Source organism: Triticum aestivum, chromosome 3B (assembly GCF_018294505.1).
Source record: "Triticum aestivum cultivar Chinese Spring chromosome 3B, IWGSC CS RefSeq v2.1, whole genome shotgun sequence".
Lineage (NCBI taxonomy): Eukaryota > Viridiplantae > Streptophyta > Magnoliopsida > Poales > Poaceae > Triticum > Triticum aestivum.
Genome location: NC_057801.1, coordinates 789,426,593 through 789,449,747, shown reverse-complemented (window position 1 = coordinate 789,449,747; position 23,155 = coordinate 789,426,593). Strand labels below are relative to the sequence as shown.

Genomic DNA, 23,155 nt, shown 5'->3' with positions numbered 1-23,155 from the left:
TATCTTGGGGACTACGCACACAACCAGGAACAAGAGAATTATACCAAGTCTTAGCATCACCCTTTAATGAGAATAGAAATATCTTAAGGATATATAAATAGCGAGACTTCTCATCATGAGTAAATAGAGTAGCTATATCATTCAACTTGGTAAGATGTGCCACAACAGTTTCAGATTCAAAGCCATAAAAAGGATCAGATTCAACTAAAGTAATAATATCAGGATCAACAGAGAATTCATAATCCTTATCAGTAACACAGATAGGTGAAGTAGCAAAAGTAGCATCAGGTTTCATTCTAGCATTAAGAGACTGCTGCTTCCATTTAGCTAATAATTTCTTAAGATCAGATCTATCATTGCAAGCAAGAATAGCTTCAGTAGCTTCTTTGTTCATAACATAACCCTTAGGAACAACAGGTAAAACATAATCATTGGGGGAACGTTCATCATCACTATCATCAATAGCATCTTCAATATTTTCATTCCCCCTAACTCTAGCAAGTTGTTCATCTAAAAATTCACCTAATGGCAAAGTAGTATCATGCACAGAAGTAGTTTCATCATAAGTATCATGCAAAGCAGAAGTGGCATCATCGATAACATGCGACATATCAGAATTCATAACAGTAGCAGGTTTAGGTGTCGCAAGCCTACTAATAACGGAAGGAGAATCTAGTGCAGAGCTAGATGGTAGTTCCTTACCTCCCCTCGTAGTTGAGGGAAAAATCTTGGTCTTAGCGTCTTTCAAGTTCTTCATAGTGATCAACAGATATAAATCCCAAGTGACTCAGAGAAGAGAGCTATGCTCCCCGGCAACGGTGCCAGAAATTAGTCTTGATAACCCACAAGTGTAGGGGATCGCAACAGCTTTCGAGGGTGAAGTACAACCCAAATTTATTGATTCGACACAAGGGGAGCCAAAGAATATTCTTGAGTATTAGCAGTTGAGTTGTCAATTCAACCACACATGGATAACTTAGTATCTGCAGCAAAGTATTTAGTAGCAAGAGTGGTATGATAGTAATGGTAACAGTAGCAACAGAAAAAGTAAATGTTTTGGGGTTTTTGTACTAGTTGTAACAGTAGCAACGGAAAAGTAAATAAGCGAAGAACAATATGTGAAAAGCTCGTAGGCAATGGGTAAGTGATGGATAATTATGCCGGATGCAATTCCTCATGCAATAGTTATAGCATAGGGTGATATAGAACTAGCTCCAATTCATCAATGTAATGTAGGCATGTATTCCGTAAATAGTCATACGTGCTTATGGAAAAGAACTTGCATGACATCTTTTGTCCTAACCTCCCGTGGTAGCGGGGTCCTAGTGGAAACTAAGGGATATTAAGGCCTCCTTTTAATAGAGAACCGGACCAAAGCATTAACACATAGTGAATACATGAACTTCTCAAACTACGGTCATCACCGAGAAGTATCCCGATTATTGTCACTTCGGGGTTGTCGGATCATAACACATAATAGGTGACTATAGACTTGCAAGATAGGATCAAGAACACACATATATTCATGAAAACATAATAGGTTCAGATCTGAAATCATGGCACTCGGGCCCTAGTGACAAGCATTAAGCATAGAAAAGTCATAGCAACATCAATCTCAGAACATAGTGGATACTAGGGATCAAACCCTAACAAAACTAACTTGATTACTAGGTAAATCTCATCCAACCCATCACCGTCCAGCAAGCCTACGATGGAATTACTCATGCACGGTGGTGAGCATCATGAAATTGGTGATAGAGGATGGTTGATGATGATGACGGCGGCAAATCCCCCTCTCCGGAGCCCCGAACAGACTCCAGATCAGCCCTCCCGAGAGAGATTAGGGCTTGGCGGCGGCTCCGTGTCGTGAAACGCGATGAAACTTTCTCCTGGATTTTTTTCTCCCCGAGACGGTATATATGGAGTTGGAGTTGAGGTCGGAGGAGGTCCGGGGGGCCCACGAGATAGGAGGGCGCGCCCCTAGGGGGGGCGCCCCCTGTCTCGTGGACAGCCCGTGGGCCTCCTGGCCTTGATTCTTTCGCCAAAAATTCTTATTTATTCTGAAAAGTGCATCCGTGGATTTCCATAACATTCCGAGAACTTTTCTTTTCTACACATAAAACAACATCATGGTAGTTCTGCTGAAAACAGCGTCAGTCCGGGTTAGTTTCATTCAAATCATGCAAGTTGGAGTCCAAAACAAGGGCAAAAGTGTTTGGAAAAGTAGATACATTGGAGACGTATCAAGGTGCCATATGTTCGGTACTTGATCGGTCGGATCGTGAAGACGTACGACTACATCAACCGTGTTGTGCTAACGCTTCCGCTTACGGTCTACAAGGGTATGTAGACAACACTCTCCCCTCTCGTTGCTATGCATCACCATGATCTTGTGTGTGCGTAGGAATTTTTTTGAATTACTACGTTCCTCTACAAGGTTATACAAACATAGAGTCACAGGCCAGGTGCTATGGTTGCTGCTCTGCTCCCCAAAAGGATTAATGCCATCTGCACTTAGACCAAACCATATGTTCCTTGGGTCACCTGCAAACTCCTCCCAGTACTTTCTCTCGATTTTTCTCCACTGCGACCCGTCAACGGGTACTCTCAACTTTCCATCTTTCTTACGGTCTTCTCTGTGCCATCGCATCGCCTTCGCATGCTCTTTGTTTTGGAACAAACGTTTCAACCGTGGTATTATAGGAGCATACCACATCACCTTGGCAGGAATCTTCTTCCTAGGGCGCTCGCCCTCGACATCACCAGGGTCATCGCGACTGATCTTATAACGCAATGCACCGCATACCGGGCAAGCGTTCAAATCCTCGTACTCACCGCGGTAGAGAATGCAGTCATTAGGGCATGCATGTATCTTCTGCACCTCTAACCCTAGAGGGCCGACATCCTTCTTTGCTTCATACGTACTCTCGGGGAATTCGTTGTCCTTTGGAAGCATATTCTTTATCATTACCAACAACTTTCCAAATCCCTTGTCAGATACACCATTCTCTGCCTTCCATTGCAGCAATTCCAGTGTAGTGCCCAACTTTTTTTTGTCAGCTTCGCAATTCGGGTGCAACTATTTCTTATGATCCTCTAACATGCGCTACAACTTCTTCTTCTCCAAATCACTTGCGCAGTTTCTCTTTGCATCAGCAATGGCCCAACCTAGATCATCAGCGGGCTCATCTGATGCCTCTTCTTCAGCTTCTTCCCGCATTGTCGGCTCAACTTCTTCCCCCATTGTTGTATCATCGTATTCAGGGAACCCATGGCCAGGATAGTTGTCGTCGTCCTCTTCTTCTTCATTGTCTTCCATCATAACCCCTCTTTCTCCGTGCTTGGTCCAAACATTATAGTGGGGCATGAAACCGGACTCAAATAGGTGGACGTGAATGGTTCTTGACGTAGAGTAATTGTGACCATTCTTACAGCCAGCACATGGACAAGGCATAAAACCATCCGCCCGCTTGTTTTCCTCAGCGGCAAGTAGAAAAGTATACACGCCATTAATGAACTCGGGAGAGCATCGGTCATCATACATCCATTGTCGGCTCATCTTCATTACACAACACCAAATAGACCAAATTAATACATGTTCATACATAAAGTTCATATACAATACTTAATTAAATGCAACATACAAATAACTCTCTAGCTAAAGAATTTAAATGCAACAAAAAATGCGATCAAGATCGCAACTAAGGTAACAATTGATCCAACAGCATAATGATACCAAGCCACACTATCAATGGCATATTTTCTAATCTTTCTAATCATCAACCGCATTCTCTCCATCTTGATCTTGTGATCATCGACGACATCGGCAACATGCAACTCCAAATTCCATCTTCTCCCCCTCAATTCTTTTCAATTGTTCTTTCAAATACTCGTTTTCTCTTTCAACTAAATTTAACCTCTCGACAATAGGGTCGGTTGGAATTTCCGGTTCACATACCTCCTAGATAAAAATATCTATGTCAACTTGATGGGCATAATTTGTCATAAACACGAAATGCAACAACTAGTTTTAAAATTGAATATACCACATCCGAATCATAACAAGGACGAGGGCTGACGGGGACGGATATCAAAACCATGGCACTATGTATAACAAACAACGTACGGGTAAGATAATTATACGAGTAACTATATATCCAAATCACACAAACATCAATTTGGTAATGTAAAACATTCATGAACAAGAGCCTCACCACAAGGTGGTTCCACCGACGGGACGGTGCGGGCGATCGACGGTGGTTATGACGGAGATTTAGAAGGCACTAAGTAAACCACACCTACATATGCAAACTAAGTGTTATTTTTTTACCTCAAATTGCATATAAATCAAATTCTAGCACATATAATTCCTCCCAAATTACTAAACTCACAAATTAATCACTATACAAAGCATTACAAGAGCTAATCCAGCAATGAGAGATGAAAGGACAAAGTTGCTAACCTTTGTGATCATTTGAATGGATGGGGGCCTTCAAATCTTGACAAATTTTGGGCAAAATGTGTGATGAGCTCGAGGAAGAGGGGACGAACAGAGGAGGAGATGGGAAAGGGGAAGAACAGAGCAAGCTCGGGTGTACGGAGCATTTATGTAGGGCGACCTTTAGTACCGGTTCGTAACACAAACCGGTACTAAAGGTGCTGGAGGGGTCCCAGACTGACAACATCCTGCCACCACTCACTTTAGTACCGGTTCGTGTCACGAACCGGTGCTAAAGGTTCGCCACGAACCGATACTAATGAGAGCAGCCGGCTAGCCGTTGGAACCGGCACTAAAGGATTCATTAGTGTCGGCTCAACATCAAACCGGCACTAATGTGATTCACATTTGACCCTTTTTCTACTAGTGTATATACGGATGTATATAAATATATTTCAGAGTGTATATTCACTCATTTTGTTCCGTATGTAGGCCATATTGATATATCTAAAAAAACTTATATTTAGGAACAGAGTGAGTACAAAAATAACATATCTTTTTTCTTCTCACGAAATCATATATATATATTTTCTTATCTTGCCAAATCAAATATATCCCTACTCTTAAATGAGGAGTCAGTAGCTTCTAGTCACCGGTTTTATTTCCGTCTGACTTTTTCTCGCCTCATCTCCCTCCACCCCTCCCACTGGTTTTTTCCCCTCGCATTAAAAAACCAAATCTCATTAAGGTGGATCTTGTTTCGTGCTTGTTTTGCCATGTGTTGATTCAATTCAATCACATAAATGATAGTGAATTAATAATTCACAAATCACACAATGTATGTGAGATCACTTTCCTAAAAGACAGAAATAAGATTTATGTCGACGAAACAAAAATAATCCTCAATGTGCTGCCACTTCAAACTTTCTTAATACATCAAAAATATAATATATATTTTTCTTATCTTACCAATTCACATATATTTTCTGATCTTACCAAATCAAACACATACACGGTTTATTTTCACATCCATGGTTTATTTTTGCCTTCACCTCCCACCACCACCCATCCATGCTATTTTTTTTCTTCATTGCACACACCCACCTTCGTGGTGGCAGGACGGTCATCGGACCGCCACGTACATGTGTTTGTGGACGTAGTCATATAGAGATTCATGCAAGCTACATTCTCAACTCAAGTGTGTCCATTCAAACGTCAAAAAATTCAAGCTTTCACTAAGATTGATGACAACCAAGCTTTGTAGGATGTTAACACACTGATGGTTGCTGAAACGTTCATGGGCGAGGACAACATGACACCATATTGACCAGGTGGTTCGTGCTATAGTAGAAAGGAAGAGTGTTCCAAGAATAAGAAGGAAAAAAGAACTAAAGTGGCCAAGTGATCCATGGTGTTGGAGAAGGAAAGAGTGCTCCAGAAAACAAAGCAAAAACATAAAGGAAGAGTATTTTAGGAAATAGTAGGAACGAGAACTAAATCTGGTGAGGAAGAGGAAGAAGAAGATGAGGCGTCACTGACAAACACATTGATGTTGACGTCGTGTTGGTTGGCGAAGAGGCTAGAAGTAGAACACGTAGTGGGGGGAACTTGAAACAAAAGAATAACATATATTCCTTCCAACAATGAATGGTGTGTTGGCTGGAGGTGGAGTTTATTGATGACTAGGAATCTCTACTTCTAAAGTCTCACTTGGTATTCTCGCCTCACATTCCATCACTCCTATCTTTCGCCCACCTTTCACGTCACGTCACGTCACAATGGCTTACTTGGGCTGGCCCATTAAGCCTACATTCATGTAAGTCTGGATTGGAGGCAATCCTCCCGACGCTGGCCCTCATGAGACCTGCTATGCGCCGCTTATTGCGGCAAGGAGTCGAAGTTTCGCACAGGAGACGACTCATCTGGGCCGGCCCACTAGCTCTCCTCCGCAGAATGAAAAAACGCTAAAATATAAAGACCGCTAACCAGGAATCGAACCCGTGAACTGTTGTAGATGCGCACCGCGTGCTCGCCACTGGGACAAGCAAGCTACTCTGACAACCAAGCTTTGTAGGATGTTAACACACTGATGGTTGCTGAAACGTTCATGGGCGAGGACAACATGACACCATATTGACCAGGTGGTTCGTGCTATAGTAGAAAGGAAGAGTGTTCCAAGAATAAGAAGGAAAAAAGAACTAAAGTGGCCAAGTGATCCATGGTGTTGGAGAAGGAAAGAGTGCTCCAGAAAACAAAGCAAAAACATAAAGGAAGAGTATTTTAGGAAATAGTAGGAACGAGAACTAAATCTGGTGAGGAAGAGGAAGAAGAAGATGAGGCGTCACTGACAAACACATTGATGTTGACGTCATGTTGGTTGGCGAAGAGGCTAGAAGTAGAACACGTAGTGGGGGGAACTTGAAACAAAAGAATAACATATATTCCTTCCAACAATGAATGGTGTGTTGGCTGGAGGTGGAGTTTATTGATGACTAGGAATCTCTACTTCTAAAGTCTCACTTGGTATTCTCGCCTCACATTCCATCACTCCTATCTTTCGCCCACCTTTCACGTCACATCACGTCACAATGGCTTACTTGGGCTGGCCCATTAAGCCTACATTCATGTAAGTCTGGATTGGAGGCAATCCTCCCGACGCTGGCCCTCATGAGACCTGCTATGCGCCGCTTATTGCGGCAAGGAGTCGAAGTTTCGCACAGGAGACGACTCATCTGGGCCGGCCCACTAGCTCTCCTCCGCAGAATGAAAAAACGCTAAAATATAAAGAGCGCTAACCAGGAATCGAACCTGTGAACTGTTGTAGATGCGCACCGCGTGCTCGCCACTGGGACAAGCAAGCTACTCTGACAAATATGCAGCGCCAAGTTAAAGAACTGGAACGAGTCCATAGCCACTATAGTAACTGAGGTTTATTGTATACAATTACATATTAAAACTTCTATTAAAATTTCAAGCGTAAAAAGGAAAAACTTTTTGAAACACAAACATTATTTGGGAACTGAATAGAAACTAAAACCAAGTAGGAACACAAAATTCAATACAAGAATATTTTCTAAATTATGAACTATTTTCGTAAACGAAAAACATATTTTCCAAAAAAAATATCAAAATTGAAAAGGTGATAATTTTTCTCAAAACAAAACTATTTTCAAAAAACACGATCATATTTTGAATCTGTGAACTAACTTCTAAAAAATGAACATTTTTTAAATTTCTGAAATTTTTTTGAAAACTGTAGCTTTTTAGAATATGTGAACAAATTTGGAAAACAAGAATTTTTTTGAAATTCCAAATGTTTTAGAATTTGCGACCAAAAATTAAACATGCGAACAGATTTTGAATTTATCAACACATTTTCAAAAATGAACAGTTTTTGAATATGTCAACAAATTTTGAAAACGAAAATATGTTTTTTAATTTTCAAACAAATTTGAAAAATGGGAATAATTTCTGAAATTCCAGAACATCTTTGAATTTGTGAACAAAATTTGGAAAAATGAAATACCCAAACATTTTTTATTTCTGAAAAAAAATTAAATATGTAAACATTTTTTCAATTGGTGAACAAATCTTTGAAAATGGGAACTTTTTTGAAAACAAATAGTTTTTGGTTTGTAACAAAATTTAAAAATGTGAACATTTCTTGATTTATCGGGCATTTTCTGAAACGAAAAGAACATTGTTGGATTTACCAAACATTTTCTGGGACGAAGCTAACAAATTTTTAAATTACTTTATAACAATTTATGAACAAAATTTGAAAAAAGGAAAAACAAATTGTAAAAATGACCAAAATTTGTAAGAGGCTAACATTTTCTGTAAAAAAGAACAATTTTTGAGAAAGGAAAAAGGTGAACAATTTACAGACCAGTAAACAATTTGTGAGAAAGGGAACAAATACTCTAAATGCGAACATTTTTTAATTTTTTTAAGAACATGAATATTTTTTAATTTGTGAACAAATTTTGAAAACAAGATCATTTTTAAATTTATGAACAAAATTTGAAAATGGGAATATTTTTTAAATTTTCAAAAAAATTCCTTGAATCAGAAACAAAATCTTCAGATATCACAGTTTATTTAAAAATTACAAGCATTTTTTCAAATTAGCATACATTTTTCAAAAATGTGAACATAATTTGAAAATAGGAACAAAATTTTGAATTCAGAACAATATTTGAAATTTCAAAACCTTTTTGGGAAAAGGTAAAATAAACTTGAAAACGGAAAAAAAATGAAAAGGGAACAGAAGAAAAAGGAAACAGTAAAAAACAGAAACTAAAATCGGGAGGAAAAAAAGGTTCCAAACTGGAACGAACGAACAGGTCGAATGGGCCGGCCCGGTAGTTTCGTTGGTGCCCTTCCCTCTGTGCGATAAAGCGACAATTTGCCGCAACGCGTGGCAAATAGGGATTTCCGACCCTCATCGCGTCCTCAAGACGCCGTCCTCTTCTTTCCGATCTCTTTGTCCGACCTTGATGTCACCCCATTGACGCCGGCGAATCCTCTCTGCCCCGGGCCCTGGCCGACGTCGGCTACTCCTCGGCACTCCGCCGCCGCCTTCGCACCGACGTCAGCCACTCCTCCACGGCCTCAGGCCCTGCCACTGTTGGGGAACGTTGCAGAAAATAAATTTTTTCTACGCTTCACCAAGATCAATCTATGGAGTCATCTAGCAACGAGAGAGAGGAGTGCATCTACATAACCTTGTAGATCGCGAGCGCAAGCGTTCGAGAGAACGGGGTTGATGGAGTCGTACTCGTCGTGATCCAAATCACCAAAGATCCTCGTGCCGAACGGACGGCACCTCCGCGTTCAACACACGTACGGTTGGGGAAGACGTCTCCTCCTTCTTGATCCAGCAAGGGGGGGTCCCTTCCGGTGGTCCCGGTACAATACCGGTGACCCCCGAAACTTTCCCGGTGGCCGAAACTGGACATCCTATATACAAATCTTCACCTCCGGACCATTCTGGAACTCCTCGTGACGTCCGAGATCTCATCTGGGACTCCGAACAACTTTCGGGTTACCGCATACTAATATCTCTACAACCCTAGCGTCACCGAACCTTAAGTGTGTAGACCCTACGGGTTCGGGAATCACACAGACATGACCGAGATAGCTCTCCGGCTATTAACCAACAGCGGGATCTGGATACCCATGTTGGCTCCCACATGTTTCACGATGATCTCATCGAATGAACCACGATGTCATGGATTCAAGTAATCCCGTATACAATTCCCTTTGTCAATCGGTACGTTACTTGCCCGAGATTCGATCGTCGGTATCCCAATACCTCGTTCAATCTCGTTACCGGCAAGTCACTTTACTCGTACAGTAATGCATGATCCCGTGACCAACCACTTGGTCACATTGAGCTCATTATGATGATGCATTAACGAGTGGGCCCAGAGATACCTCTCCGTCATATGGAGTGAAAAATCCCAGTCTCGATCCGTGTCAACTCAACAGATACTTTCGGGGATACCCGTAGTATACCTTTATAGCCACCCAGTTATGTTGTGACGTTTGGTACACCCAAAGCATTCCTACGGTATCCGGGAGTTACACGATCTCATGGTCTAAGGAAATGATACTTGACATTGGAAAAGCTCTAGCAAACGAACTACACGATCTTGTGCTATGCTTAGGATTGGGTCTTGTCCATCACATCATTCTCCTAATGATGTGATCCCATTATCAATGACATCCAATGTCCATAGTCAGGAAACCATGACTATCTGTTGATCAACGAGCTAGTCAACTAGAGGCTCACTAGGGACATGTTGTGGTCTATGTATTCACACATGTATTACGATTTCCGGATAACACAATTATAGCATGAATAATAGACAATTATGATGAACAAGGAAATATAATAATAATCATTTTATTATTGCCTCTAGGGCATATTTCCAACAGTCTCCCACTTGCACTAGAGTCAATAATCTAGTTACATTGTGATGAACCGAACACCCATAGAGTTTTGGTGTTGATCATGTTTTGCTCGCGGAAGAGGTTTAGTCAACGGATCTACGACATTCAGATCTGTATGCACTTTGCAAATATCTATGTCTCCATCTTGAACATTTTCACGAATGGAGTTGAAGCGATGCTTGATGTGCCTGGTATTCTTGTGAAACCTGGGCTCCTTGGCAAGGGCAATAGCTCCAGTGTTGTCACCGAAAAGAGTGATCGGCCCTAACGCATTAGGTATGACTCCTAGGTCGGTGATGAACTCCTTCATCCATATTGCTTTATGCGCTGCCTCCGAGGCTTCCATGTACTCCGATTCACATGTAGATCCCGCCACGACGCTTTGCTTGCAACTGCACCAGCTTACTGCCCCACCATTCAAAATATATATATATATATATATATATATATATATATATATATATATATATATATCCGGTTTGTGACTTAGAGTCATTCAGATCTGTGTCGAAGCTAGCGTCAACGTAACCCTTTACGACGAGCTCTTCGTCACCTCCATAAACGAGAAACATATCCTTAGTCCTTTTCAGGTACTTCAGGATATTCTTGACCGTTGTCCAGTGTTCCATGTCGGGATTACTTTGGTACCTTCCTACCAAACTTACGGCAAGGTTTACATCAGGTCTGGTACACAGCATGGCATACATAATAGACCCTATAGCCGAGGCATAGGGGATGACACTCATCTTTTCTCTATCTTCTGCCGTGGTCGGGCATTGAGCCGAGCTCAATTTCACACCTTGCAACACAGGCAAGAACCCCTTCTTGGACTGATCCATATTGAACTTCTTCAATATCTTATCAAGGTATGTGCTTTGTGAAAGACCTATGAGGCGTCTCGATCTATCCCTATAGATCTTGATGCCTAATATGTAAACAGCTTCTCCAAGGTCCTTCATTGAAAAAACTTATTCAAGTAGGCCTTAATGTTGTCCAAAAGTTCTATATCATTTCCCATCAAAAGTATGTCATCTACATATAATATGAGAAATGATACAGAGCTCCCACTCATTTTCTTGTAAACGCATGCTTCTCCACAAGTCTGCATAAACCCAAACGCTTTGATCATCTCATCAAAGCGAATGTTCCAACTCCGAGATGCTTGCACTAGCCCATAAATGGATCGCCGGACCTTGCATACCTTGTTAGCATTCTTAGGATCGACAAAACCTTCCGGCTGCATCATATATAGTTCTTCCTTAAGATAGCCATTAAGGAATGCCGTTTTGACGTTCATTTTCCATATCTCATAATCATAGCATACGGCAATTGCTAACATGGTTCGGACGGACTTCAGCTTCGCTACGGGAGAGAAAGTCTCATCGTAGTCAACCCCTTGAATTTGCCGATAACCCTTAGCGACAAGTCAAGCTTTATAGATGGTAACATTACCATTCGCGTCCGTCTTCTTCTTAAAGATCCATTTATTTTCTATCGCTCGCCGATCATCGGGCAAGTCTGTCAAAGTCCACACTTTGTTTTCATACATGGATCCTATCTCGGATTGCATGGCTTCAAGCCATTTGTTGGAATCTGGGCCCGCCATCGCTTCTTCATAGTTCAAAGGTTCACCATTGTCTAATAACATGATTTCTAGGACAGGGTTGCCATACCATTCTGGTGTGGAACGTGTCCTTGTGGACCTACGAAGTTCAGTAGCAACTTGATCCGAAGTACCTTGATCATCATCATTAACTTCCTCTCTAGTCGGTGCAGGCACCACAGGAACATCTTCCTGAGCTGCGCTACTTTCCGGTTCAAGAGGCAGTACTTCATCGAGTTCTACTTTCCTTCCACTTATTTCTTTCGAGAGGAACTCTTTCTCCAGAAAGGACCCGTTCTTGGCAACAAAGATCTTGCCTTCGGATCTAAGGTAGAAGGTATACCCAATGGTTTCCTTAGGGTATCTTATGAAGACGCATTTTTCCGACTTGGGTTCGAGCTTTTCAGGTTGAAGTTTCTTGACATAAGCATCGCATCCCCAAACTTTTAGAAACGACAGCTTAGATTTCTTCCCAAACGATAATTCATACGGTGTCGTCTCAACCGATTTAGACGGTGCCCTATTTAAAGTGAATGTAGCTGTCTCTAGAGCGTATCCCCCAAAATGATAGCGGTAAATCGGTGAGTGACATCATAGACCGCACCATATCTAATATAGTGCGATTCCAGGCGGACACACCATTATGCTGAGGTGTTCCAGGCGGCATGAGTTGTGAAACGATTCCACATTTCCTTAAGTGTGTACCAAATTCGTGACTTAAATATTCTCCTCCACGATCTGATCGTAAGAACTTTATTTTTTGGTCACATTGATTCTCTACCTCATTCTGAAATTCCTTGAACTTTTCAAAGGTCTCAGACTTGTGTTTCATCTAGTAAACATACCCATATCTACTCAAGTCGTCAGAGAGGGTAAGAACATAATGATAGTCACCGCGAGCCTCAACGCTCATTGGACTGCACACATCAGTATGTATAATTTCCAATAAGTTGGTTGCTCGCTCCATTGTTCCGGAGAACGGAGTCTTGGTCATTTTACCCATGAGGCATGGTTCGCACGTGTCAAATGATTCGAAATCAAGAGACTCCAAAAGTCCATATGTGTGGAGCTTCTTCATGCGTTTGACACCAATGTGACCAAGGCGGCAATGTCACAGATATGTGGGACTATCATTATCAATCTTACATCTTTTGGTATTCACACTATGAATATGTGTAACATCACGTTCGAGATTCATTAAGAATAAACCATTGACCAGCGGGGCATGACCATAAAACATATCTCTCATATAAATAGAACAACCATTATTCTCGGATTTAAATGAGTAGCCATCTCGTATTAAACGAGATTCAGATACAATGTTCATGCTCAAAGCTGGCACTAAATAACAATTATTAAGGTTTAAAACTAATCCCGTAGGTAAATGTAGAGGTAGCGTGCCGACGGCGATCACATCAACCTTGGAACCATTCCCGATGCGCATCGTCACGTCGTCCTTCGCCAGTCTCCGTTTATTCCGCAGCTCCTATTTTGAGTTACAAATATGAGCAACGGCACCGGTATCAAATACCCAGGAGCTACTACGAGTACTGGTAAGGTACACATCAATTACATGTATATCACATATACCTTTAGTGTTGCCGGCCTTCTTGTCCGCTAAGTACTTGGGGCAGTTCCGCTTTCAGTGTCCGCTTCCCTTGCAATAAAAGCACTCGGTCTCAGGTTTGGGTCCATGCTTTGGCTTCTTCCCGGCAACTGGCTTACCGCGCGCGGCAACTCCCTTGCCGTCATTCTTAAAGTTCTTTTTACCCTTGCCTTTCTTGAAACTAGTGGTTTTATTGACCATCAACACTTGATGTTCCTTTTTGATTTCCACCTCCGCTGATTTCAGCATTGAAAATACTTCAGGAATAGTTTTCACCATCCCCTGCATATTGTAGTTCATCACAAAGCTCTTGTAGCTAGGTGGGAAAGACTGAAGGATTCTGTCAATGACCGCCTCGTCCGGGAGGTTAATGTCCAGCTGGGACAAGCGGTTGTGCAACCCAGACCAAGCGGTTGTCTAGGAGGTTAATGGCCAGCAGCGGCGCAACGGTGCTCGCGAGGAGCCGGGCCACGTCTGTCATGTAGGCCTACGCGAACACGCCGTTGGAGGGCGGGAAGGTGTTGGTCACCGCGTCAAACCGGATCGGGGTGGACACCTTGATGGCGTCGAGGCCTACGCCGGCAAGGGCCGAGTTGAGGTTCCGCATGGCCGGGACGATGTTCCACGTGTCGCTGCCCAGGACCTCGTTGCCGGCGGTGATGTCCTTGATGTTGACCGCCGGGTAGTAGGGCCGCACGTTGTCCCGGACCCAGTTCGCCGCGTTGGAGGCGTTGGCGGCGAGGTTGGCCAGCACGTCGGTGCCGCCGACGTGGAGGATGAGGGCGATGCCGGAGCCGCGGAGCGCAGAGAGGGCCTTGGCGTCGGTGAAGTAGATGCGCATGCCGGTGAGGCCCTTGGACTTGTAGAGCTGCACCACGTCGTTCGCCGGCGGGAGGTTGTTGGCCACCACGCCGTAGCAGACGCCGATCGTCATGGCTAGCTGCGGTGTCAAACGAGAAGAAACCAACAATCGAGCTTAAATTTCTGGTTGATGACTTGATGCTTTGCTCTCTTTGCTGCGATAAGAAACGCGGAATTATTTATACAGGGAGAGACAAGAGATGCATGCATGTGATATGTTTGCATTATTAGACGGTTCCTTATTCCGTCATCTTATCGTCGATGATGATAGGGGCTCCCCATCTTCCTAGTTAATTAGGTGTCATCCTAGCCTTAGCATTCCATGATCCCTAACGATGAGTCCATGATAGAGGCTGCTATGGTGCCAGATTTTCATTTATGTAGTTTATACTACACAAAATTGGAAACTTGTTGGACTTTTGGTCGACAACTCTTTAGGTATGTACATACATCAATGGCCATTATTTAGTTCTTGAAAATCTTCGTGGACTAAGCCTAGCCGCCTATGCATGTGAGTACAGTAAGCTCATGCATGCACAATAAGAGAATACTCCGTTGACATTGTTATGGTGGATGAGATCGAATTTAAGTAAGATATGATGACAGCTAAATCTTACAAGACTCACATGCATGATTGGTAAGTCCGTGTCTTTTTCTTACACCTAGTCGAGTCATCGTTGCTCATTTGGCACATGCATGCCTTGGCCCCGCCGGTCACCCTCGTACCCTCAATCACGTTTAACTTTTTATTGCTTATATTAATACATGTTGCGAACGAATTTATGGACTGCATTGTGATGATATGACTTACATCACGATCATGATATGACTTACATCACGATTGTATAGGGCGTCCAAATCCAGTCAGTGCAAAGTAAATCTGGTTGCAACATTTGGGTCGTGCACGCAAATGCAATATTGTTGCAACTGGTTACATCAAGTCACTAGGTGTAGGCCAATCTTAAAAGAAAAAGTCACTAGGTAGGCCAGCCCAAAGAGAAGAGATGGGCAGAGCGAGAAGCTTCTTACGAGGGAAACAAAGACAAAGAGATTTTGAGGTCGTTTCTACAAAATTATGGCTGCACATTTCGAAAAAACAAAAAACAAAATTACTTTGCCCATTGTGCGACTTCAGGTGCCACTATGGCAAATCACGTTCTGGTGCACGGAATTTGGACTTGGGCGAACCTGTGTGCCAAGTTTAGTTTGCAACCAAAGTGTTCTCATGTGACAAGTTCATTGACCGCGAGTGCTATAGACATGGGCCTGGTGCGAGCTAGATGCCCTCTTTGTCCGCAAGCGTGGCAAACCAGTCATGGAAGGAAATGCAATCCCGTCTGATTGTGGCCGCATAGTGCAAATAGGTACTTCTTGGCTTTGGCATCACACTCCTCGAACGCGACCTCACCCCTATGGCCAATGTGGATCCTTTGCACTCTTTGCCGGCGGCACCGGATGAACCCTACTAGATCAGCATCGCGCCTTGGCGCGAGGGTGCCGGTCCCAACAACTTGGCCAAGCCCATAAAGATCAAACACATTGCGACAGTAGGAAGTTAAATTTAGCACACATTGCAATCATATATGCAGAACATCAAATGATATAATGCATTGCCCTATAAAGTATAAGAGCCTTGGTCCAACCCACCAAATCCAAAACAAATAAAGTCAGTACACATTTTGCCAAGAGCACATAGTTTTACATCGCCTCAATCTCATAATAAGGATCTTAATTTTCAAGAGTCATCCCTTCAGTCACCATGCTGATCAAGGACCAGTTACAACAACATAACCAATAGCACTCGAACTACCAAAACTAAAACCTGAAGCCTGAGAATCTGCATCTCCATACATAACACAACAAAAGAAAAAAAAATCAACAAATAAGTGGATAAATTCACTATCGAACCACTATCTTTCAGACAGGATCAACAAATTATTCTCAGATCCCAGAGTGAATGCATACATCATGGTCATACGCAATGGGCCTCCTATCACAACAGCAATTGACACAAGGATTTGATTCTTGTTCTAGGTGAACTGAAGGTCCATGTTTGCACCTAAAGCCAAGCAAGAGCTCAGACTCGAGCCACAATACCAGGCCGAGATTGTCCATGATTCACAAGCATGTCCATTAACTTCTTGATCCACAATCTCATCAGATGCAGCAAGCATGCCAGCATCTATCTATTTCATATGTGAAGAACATACTCTTGAATTTTTGTTTTATTTGGAGTTGAAGGTTCTAAGGATACTTACTTAGCAGAAGCTGCTAAACATGTCTTGAGCTTGTTCCTCCTTTGGTTGTTCTCTCTAAACTCACATGGTTGAATACCAGGATAGCTGATTTCTGAAATGAGAAGTGCCAACTACAAACAACACCATAATCACTTACAATCAGAGAGACAGTCTGTAATCAAAAATCAAAGAGATCAACTAAGGACCACTGAAAAAGAGTAGAAACCTGCATATATTTGTGAAACATAAGTTGTAATCAGAATTAAAGAGATCAACAGATAAAAAGGAGTGCAAGTATCATTAGTTTGGAAGTCCTATTTGATTAGGGAAAGGGAGCAGATGACACTCTTAATCCATCCTAGTGAGGCTACAATATCCTAGAAAAAGAAAACCAGGGGCAGAAAGGAAGCAGTAATTCCTTGAAAGATCACAATGTAGTACCAGAGGTAAAATAGAATAACATAGAAATTGTGATAAAGTTTAATGACATATAAATGGTATGTGTCTTACCCTTATTTGCTTGCGATTAACACCAGAACTTAATATTTTTAGAATGATGCCAAACACAAGATGTTTGTTAGAATGCATATTGAATAATATAAACTGAATTTCAACTTGGACCATCGGATATTAACACATACAATATTTTTCGACTTGCAATACAACTGTACCAAACCACAAGTATTTTTCGATTTGGATATGCAGGGGACAAAAAAAGGTAACTATGGCAAAGAGATAATGCATCGTCTGTAGAAACAAAATGGAGGCAGAAAAATATGAATCATTGTAAGGGGAGACGTAGAGAGATAAGACCAAAAGTAGCAGAAGTTCACCTGGGACCTTTGATTTGACAATCAAACCATAGTCAAACCCCGTGAACCACATCCTTAAGGACCACAGGCACATCCTTCCATGAGAAATACAAAATGTTGTATTATAGCCTCAGATATGGCAGCACGCCTACACACAGTCGACTGTCAATGCAAGCGAGCTGCTAAACCGACCAATATGAATTTGCGCTTAGTTCATACAACATGCAACTCGCTCTCACACTGAAAGCAGAATAAGATTTTGTCAGCAATATTATGAAGTAACAAAAAATGCAATCCTGTTAATAGAGCACCAACAGAATCCCTTATAGCATTTGGAGACTATATAAATGGAATAAATAAAGGAGATATAAAACCAGTGGTTTAACTTTACATGCTTGATAAACAAAACGGTAGAGTGGGCAAATATAAGATGTCGATCAAATTCTTAGAGTATGCAAAATACATCTGGAACAATTGTACTTTGTTGTAAGCAACCTGCATATTTAAGAAACAACAAAACGTCACCACGAGATCAACTCACCGGGGCAACCACGAAGGCACCATTTTTCAGCAAATCTTCTTGAACAACCATGCTCTTCATTTTACTTGGAGCGGCACCTGCAGATTTTTTGCTCTTGCGACACTTCTGGAAGCACAAATATTATGTAATTAAATACTACACTGTCAGGGAATATGTCAAATATCTGAATACTTAATCATGAGCTGAGCACATACTCTCTTTTCCATCCAAAGGATACATGAGCGCATTTGTCTTATAGTCTTTGACCCTTGAGGAGTTCCAGGCTCTAACAAAACCTTAAAATGAATCGTGTTTATCAGATACAAAAGTAAAAAAGATATCCCCCATAAGCACGCACAAACATGAGAGACAAGGGGTCATTATACCAAAACATCTTTTGTTAGGTCCCAAAGTTGCCTCACAATTGTTATACGGTTATTCAATGAAGGAATCTCCCCAAGTGCGTAAGACTACGGATTGAGGAAAATATTCAGTGCAGGTTGAGGAATAAGCAACTATAACAGAAACAATTCAATACAGCATGATGTGTAGTAATTTCTCAATTGTGCTGCCTACTGAACCACCATCATGGAACATTACAGAGGAAAGAGGTCAGAACTTACTGATATTACAAGGTCGTGACGTTGCTCATGTTTCTCGATGCTGCGGTTCAACTCTTTGATGCTATCATTGCTGTGGATAAGTGGCAACTCCTTCAAATCTGTGAACATTTGCATATTATACAGTGCCAATAAATTTATCAGCAACCTTTGTAGACAGTGGCAAGCCCCTCAAATATATAAACATTTGTGCAGCAAACACTATAGCCGAAAATCTATCAGCTATGGTAGCATCAAAGAAATTATTGACCAAGGAAAAGGAAAAGGAGGATTTCAGAAGATTTTTAGTTCAAAGGCAGAGGCATTATTGACCAAGAAGGGGATACATGGCCTTGGAAAGGAAATAAAAACAATGGTGAGTTTCTAGGCTAATGTGAGCAAGCGCAGGAAAATCGTCAAATGTCTGTTCGGCTAAATACAACACCTAGGTCTTGACAGATACAGCAGGCCGGTGACAATGCACACCAATTCCAACCATCAACAGTTCAATACACTTCTATCTAGAACTGTCTCTATGCTTTGCATATATATAAATTATAGCATCTGGAATCTGCAGATTTGCATACTTCTTTCTTTTGTACGGTGTACCAGCTCTTTGTTCTGAATCCAAGTGACACTAAACATTAATACATGCAGAGTATCAAACCAACGTAAAGGAAATAAGGGGGTAAATCAGCTAGCTGATACAATAACCAAACCCCTGGCATAACATGAGGCCTAAAAATCATATTGAAGATGTAGGATTTATGTGCAAACTCCAAAGAGAACTGGCTGGCTAGTCTAACTCTTTCACTTAATAAACCCAAGAAAGCCTGAGGCCTACATCGAAAATTTCTTTCATAAACATACAAAGGTCATCCCTATATAGCAGTTTCTTCTACTGAATCTCTATCTAGCAAGCGCCTCCTCTCATAAATAAATGTAGCAGGGCTCTCTAATCAATCAAGCATGTGGAAGAACATGATGCACCAAAGAGAACTGCTTATTAGGAAGCCATACACGCATCAACATGTGCTCTGCGTACACGTGAGGCAGTAATCCACGACAAGCATAGTACCAGCAAAACAAATTAGGAAGACCTAGATAAGCAGCGTGAAAGAGGAAGCAGTGTCTCCCTCCTCACCTGCTCTGCTCGGTCGCGCCATGGCCAACCTGTGGGCAGCTCCTCGGCGATCTGGACGCGCCACCTGACCTGCTCGGCCACGGTGGCCCTCCTTGTCCTGGCTTGTGATGAGGGGAGGAGGAGAGGAGAGGGTGGGGGCGCTCCTCCTGGACCAGCGGTGGCCGGCGTCGCACATGCCGTGGATGACGCCCACGGGCTTCGTCTTGCTAACCGCCACCACGCGCCCCAACCGCACTGCCGCTGCTGCGCGCACGACAGCACCGGACGGAGCGCCGCGGCCGCGCCCTCCACCGCCGCCACGAACGCCATCGCCAGCGCGGCTGATCCGCCGCCCTCCTGCGTGGCTGCTACCGCCGTCGCCGTGGTTGGTGGGAACCGGCGGATGGGAAGGATGGTTGGTGGGAGCCGGCGGACGGAAAGGATGGTTGGCAGCGGCGGCGGATGTGGAGGATGGCTGGCGGCGGCGGCTTGAGAGAGAGAGAGATGTACGGAAGAGAGAGAGGTGCGGCGGTAGAGCCGGAGGGAGGAAGAGGCTAGGTCATCTCCCAGGGGCTGATGCTATTTATACCCTCACGTAGGAAATGACGAAAATGCCCTCGGGGGCACCGATTTTACAGGCGGTGGCAGCGCGGTTTGGACACTGTTTCAATACACAGTGTCGCGTTTTTGTCCGACGGCCGCTGTCATCCCGAGGCGAGATCCGGTGGCCGAAATCCAATCAAGCAAGAGATCCAACGGCCAGGAGCTCCAAATCGCTGAGGAGGCTGGGGTTCTCCCGGTATGTATCTTACGCGATAAATCAGGGTAAAGGAGGAGGTCATGCAGATTCCTTAAAAAATCAAGAATATTGGGGAGAACGAGTGGGTCTCGCCTTCTCTCGTAATATAAGGAGAGGGACGAGACAGAGGATAGCGTCATGGGGAGACCGTGAAACAAGAGAGTGCCGAACGAAATAGGGCATAAACCGGTTGACAAAGCATGATTAAGGATAAATGAACCGGTTGACTTTTTCTTTTGCGCACGGCAATACAAAACTCATTTGTCCATAAAAATGTGCATGATAGTCAGAGCACATACATGTTTGTACATTGTAAAAAAAAAAAGAACTTTTGAAACTGCTTTGCTATTCTTTTTTATTTTTCCCAACCAATTTTTTTAAAACTTTTCCCTATCAGTTTGTGCGAAATCACTAGTTGAGGAGCGCTCCCCGCAACGGTTAATCGGGGAGCGCTCCGGGCTCGACAAGTGTCATGTGCGGGGCACTCGTGAGACTTTTCCAGGGCGCCCCGTGATTTCCGGTTTTCGGTTTACCTTTCTAGTTTTTCCTTTTTTTCACTTTAATCCTTATACTTTTAGTGTTTTTTAATACACTTTCGATCTGTTTTGAGATATGTTTCTCTCTGGTGTCGTTGAATCGTTGCCGTCGTCCCCGCCCGTCGAGCCCGTCGCTCTAGTGGCCTGCTTACGGCGGCCCTTCTTTACCGTGGACGGCGCTTCCCTGTTCGCACGATCGTCGTTCCTTACCGGTTGCATTCATCGGTTCCCTGTTTCCTTTTTTTTTCCTATTTGTTCCCATTATATTTCCGGGATATGGAGATTTATGGGGTAGTTACCGGTGGAGGCTTCCAATACTATCAGATGTCAACTTTCAACTCGTTTTGTGCAATTAGTTCTTGATAATCATTGGGTTCTTTGCAGGTATGGGTTGTCCTTTTTGCCGTATGCCGGGTGACCCTTGTACGTCTGTTGATTCTTCTGTAGATGTGTTCACTATGGTTCTGGATCGGCGTTGTTCGACTCGTTTTGTAAGAATAACATTTTATATTTAATCAATTTTTGGCACACACGTGCTTATTTCTTTTGGTGCTTGTTGCTGTTTTGAATGGAAATTATTCTAGGTCTTTTTTTTTATTATGATCATTGGTTTTGCAGTATATTCCGTGCAGTGTTAGAGCTCATCTTGCTCGTTTCATCGAGGAGTGTATGGATTTAGCCATAAGGAGGGGTGACAAAGATACTGATCTTGCTCTTTACTCTAGTGAGGGTTATTTGTATGGTGTTCTGTTTAGTCATGGTTGGGTGAGGAGCAAATTCCATGGTTCTTTCTGGGAAGATTTGGTCATTGATTATGGTCTTCGTCATCGTGATAGAATGACCGTTAGGCTTGAGCGCTATGGAACGTTGATTGGTGTTGATTTTTATCGGGGTGGAAATATGTTGTCTCCTTTACCTTCTGTTGATAAGGTTTATTTTGAAGGAAATATTTAGTTTGTTTCATTTCATATGTTTTTTCTTTTCCCTTGAACTTGTGTAATTTTATTGCTCTTGATGGATTGAGCGACTCCGAGAAGGAACTTGTTGGAGTTGCTTTTACACTCGTGGTGTTTATCTCAATTATCAGCAGATGTATTTCATGACGCATCAACTCTTTGATGATGAGTACATACTCTGTTGTCCTTTTGTTCACAGGATTAATTCCATGAATGTTAATGCTCATAAAATGGTCAGATTTATTTTTCATTGTTTTTATTTGTTTATGTTTATTTATTTATTATTATTTCTTCTATTTATAGTATTTAATTTTTCTTCTATTACTAATAGTTGGATGTTTTTGTTAGGTTATTCCTGGTATGGTTGTGAAGAGTTTGAAGGAGTTCGTGTCATTTCCGAGGACTGGAGTTTTAACTCGTGAAGTTACTTTGGAATCTCGTGATGATGATATATATGTGAGCACTCCTTGCTCCTACTTCATTGGCTTGGGTAATAGAATAGTGTTCAAAAAGGAAGGGCTCAGTGATTTTCTGTGGGCATCGTCTGTTGAAGTAAACAGCTTGGTGCTCACAACTTTCAAAGAGCGTGATGGGAGGCTTGTTGTTATCTTCAATCTTCTGCCGCAGTGATGTTAGTTATAACCTTTGAACATAATGGATATTGTTTAAAAATCTATGCTACAGTATAATGTTATTTAGATATATAAAACGAATATAAACCTAACTGTTCATTCATTGTACTTCGTTTGTAGAAGAGGCATGGATGTGCATCTCTTTTTTAGATGTTTTTTGGACGGATGTTAGTTCGTTGGAGTCATAGTTATACATAAATTAGAGGCACGTGTGTGCCTTTTTTTCTATGTTTCTTCTGACATGGGTTGTAAAGAGAGGAACGTCTGTGCAACAACAAAGAGGCACGGGCTATCACGCGTGAGGAGCTTGTAGAGTCACGCCGCGTGTTACGCGAGGCACGGGTGTGTAGGCACGAGAGTCACATGAATGAAGCATGTATAGGCAGGGTGCACATGTATAGGCAGGGTGCACATGTATAGGTTGGCGGCATGCGGCAACACATTGTTGTACAGAGAGGAACGTGTGTGCATCACC

At 42.5% G+C, this 23,155-nt stretch overlaps 2 protein-coding genes across 3 annotated transcripts; both read right to left on the bottom strand.

Moving 5' to 3' along the window:
- Positions 1–13,933: 13,933 nt before the first annotated feature.
- On the bottom strand, positions 13,934–14,605 carry LOC123066591 (glucan endo-1,3-beta-glucosidase GI-like). Its single transcript, XM_044489642.1, has one exon. The coding sequence runs from the start codon at positions 14,537–14,539 to the stop codon at positions 14,093–14,095; it is 447 nt and encodes a 148-aa protein (XP_044345577.1). The 5' UTR covers positions 14,540–14,605; the 3' UTR covers positions 13,934–14,092.
- Positions 14,606–16,089: 1,484 nt separating this feature from the next.
- On the bottom strand, positions 16,090–20,289 carry LOC123066589 (uncharacterized). 2 transcript variants are annotated; one of them, XR_006431380.1, is made up of 6 exons: positions 19,779–20,289; positions 18,659–18,756; positions 18,251–18,331; positions 18,057–18,161; positions 17,537–17,755; positions 16,090–16,834 (listed from the first exon to the last, which is right to left on the bottom strand). XR_006431380.1 is itself a non-coding variant. In XM_044489640.1 (5 exons), the coding sequence occupies exons 1-5, from the start codon at positions 19,951–19,953 to the stop codon at positions 17,729–17,731; spliced, it is 486 nt and encodes a 161-aa protein (XP_044345575.1). In that variant the 5' UTR covers positions 19,954–20,289; the 3' UTR covers positions 16,090–17,728. The 2 variants fall into 2 exon arrangements, 1 of the variants encoding a protein (XP_044345575.1); XM_044489640.1 differs by having other exon boundaries at positions 16,090–17,755.
- Between the last annotated feature and the right edge of the window lie 2,866 nt (positions 20,290–23,155).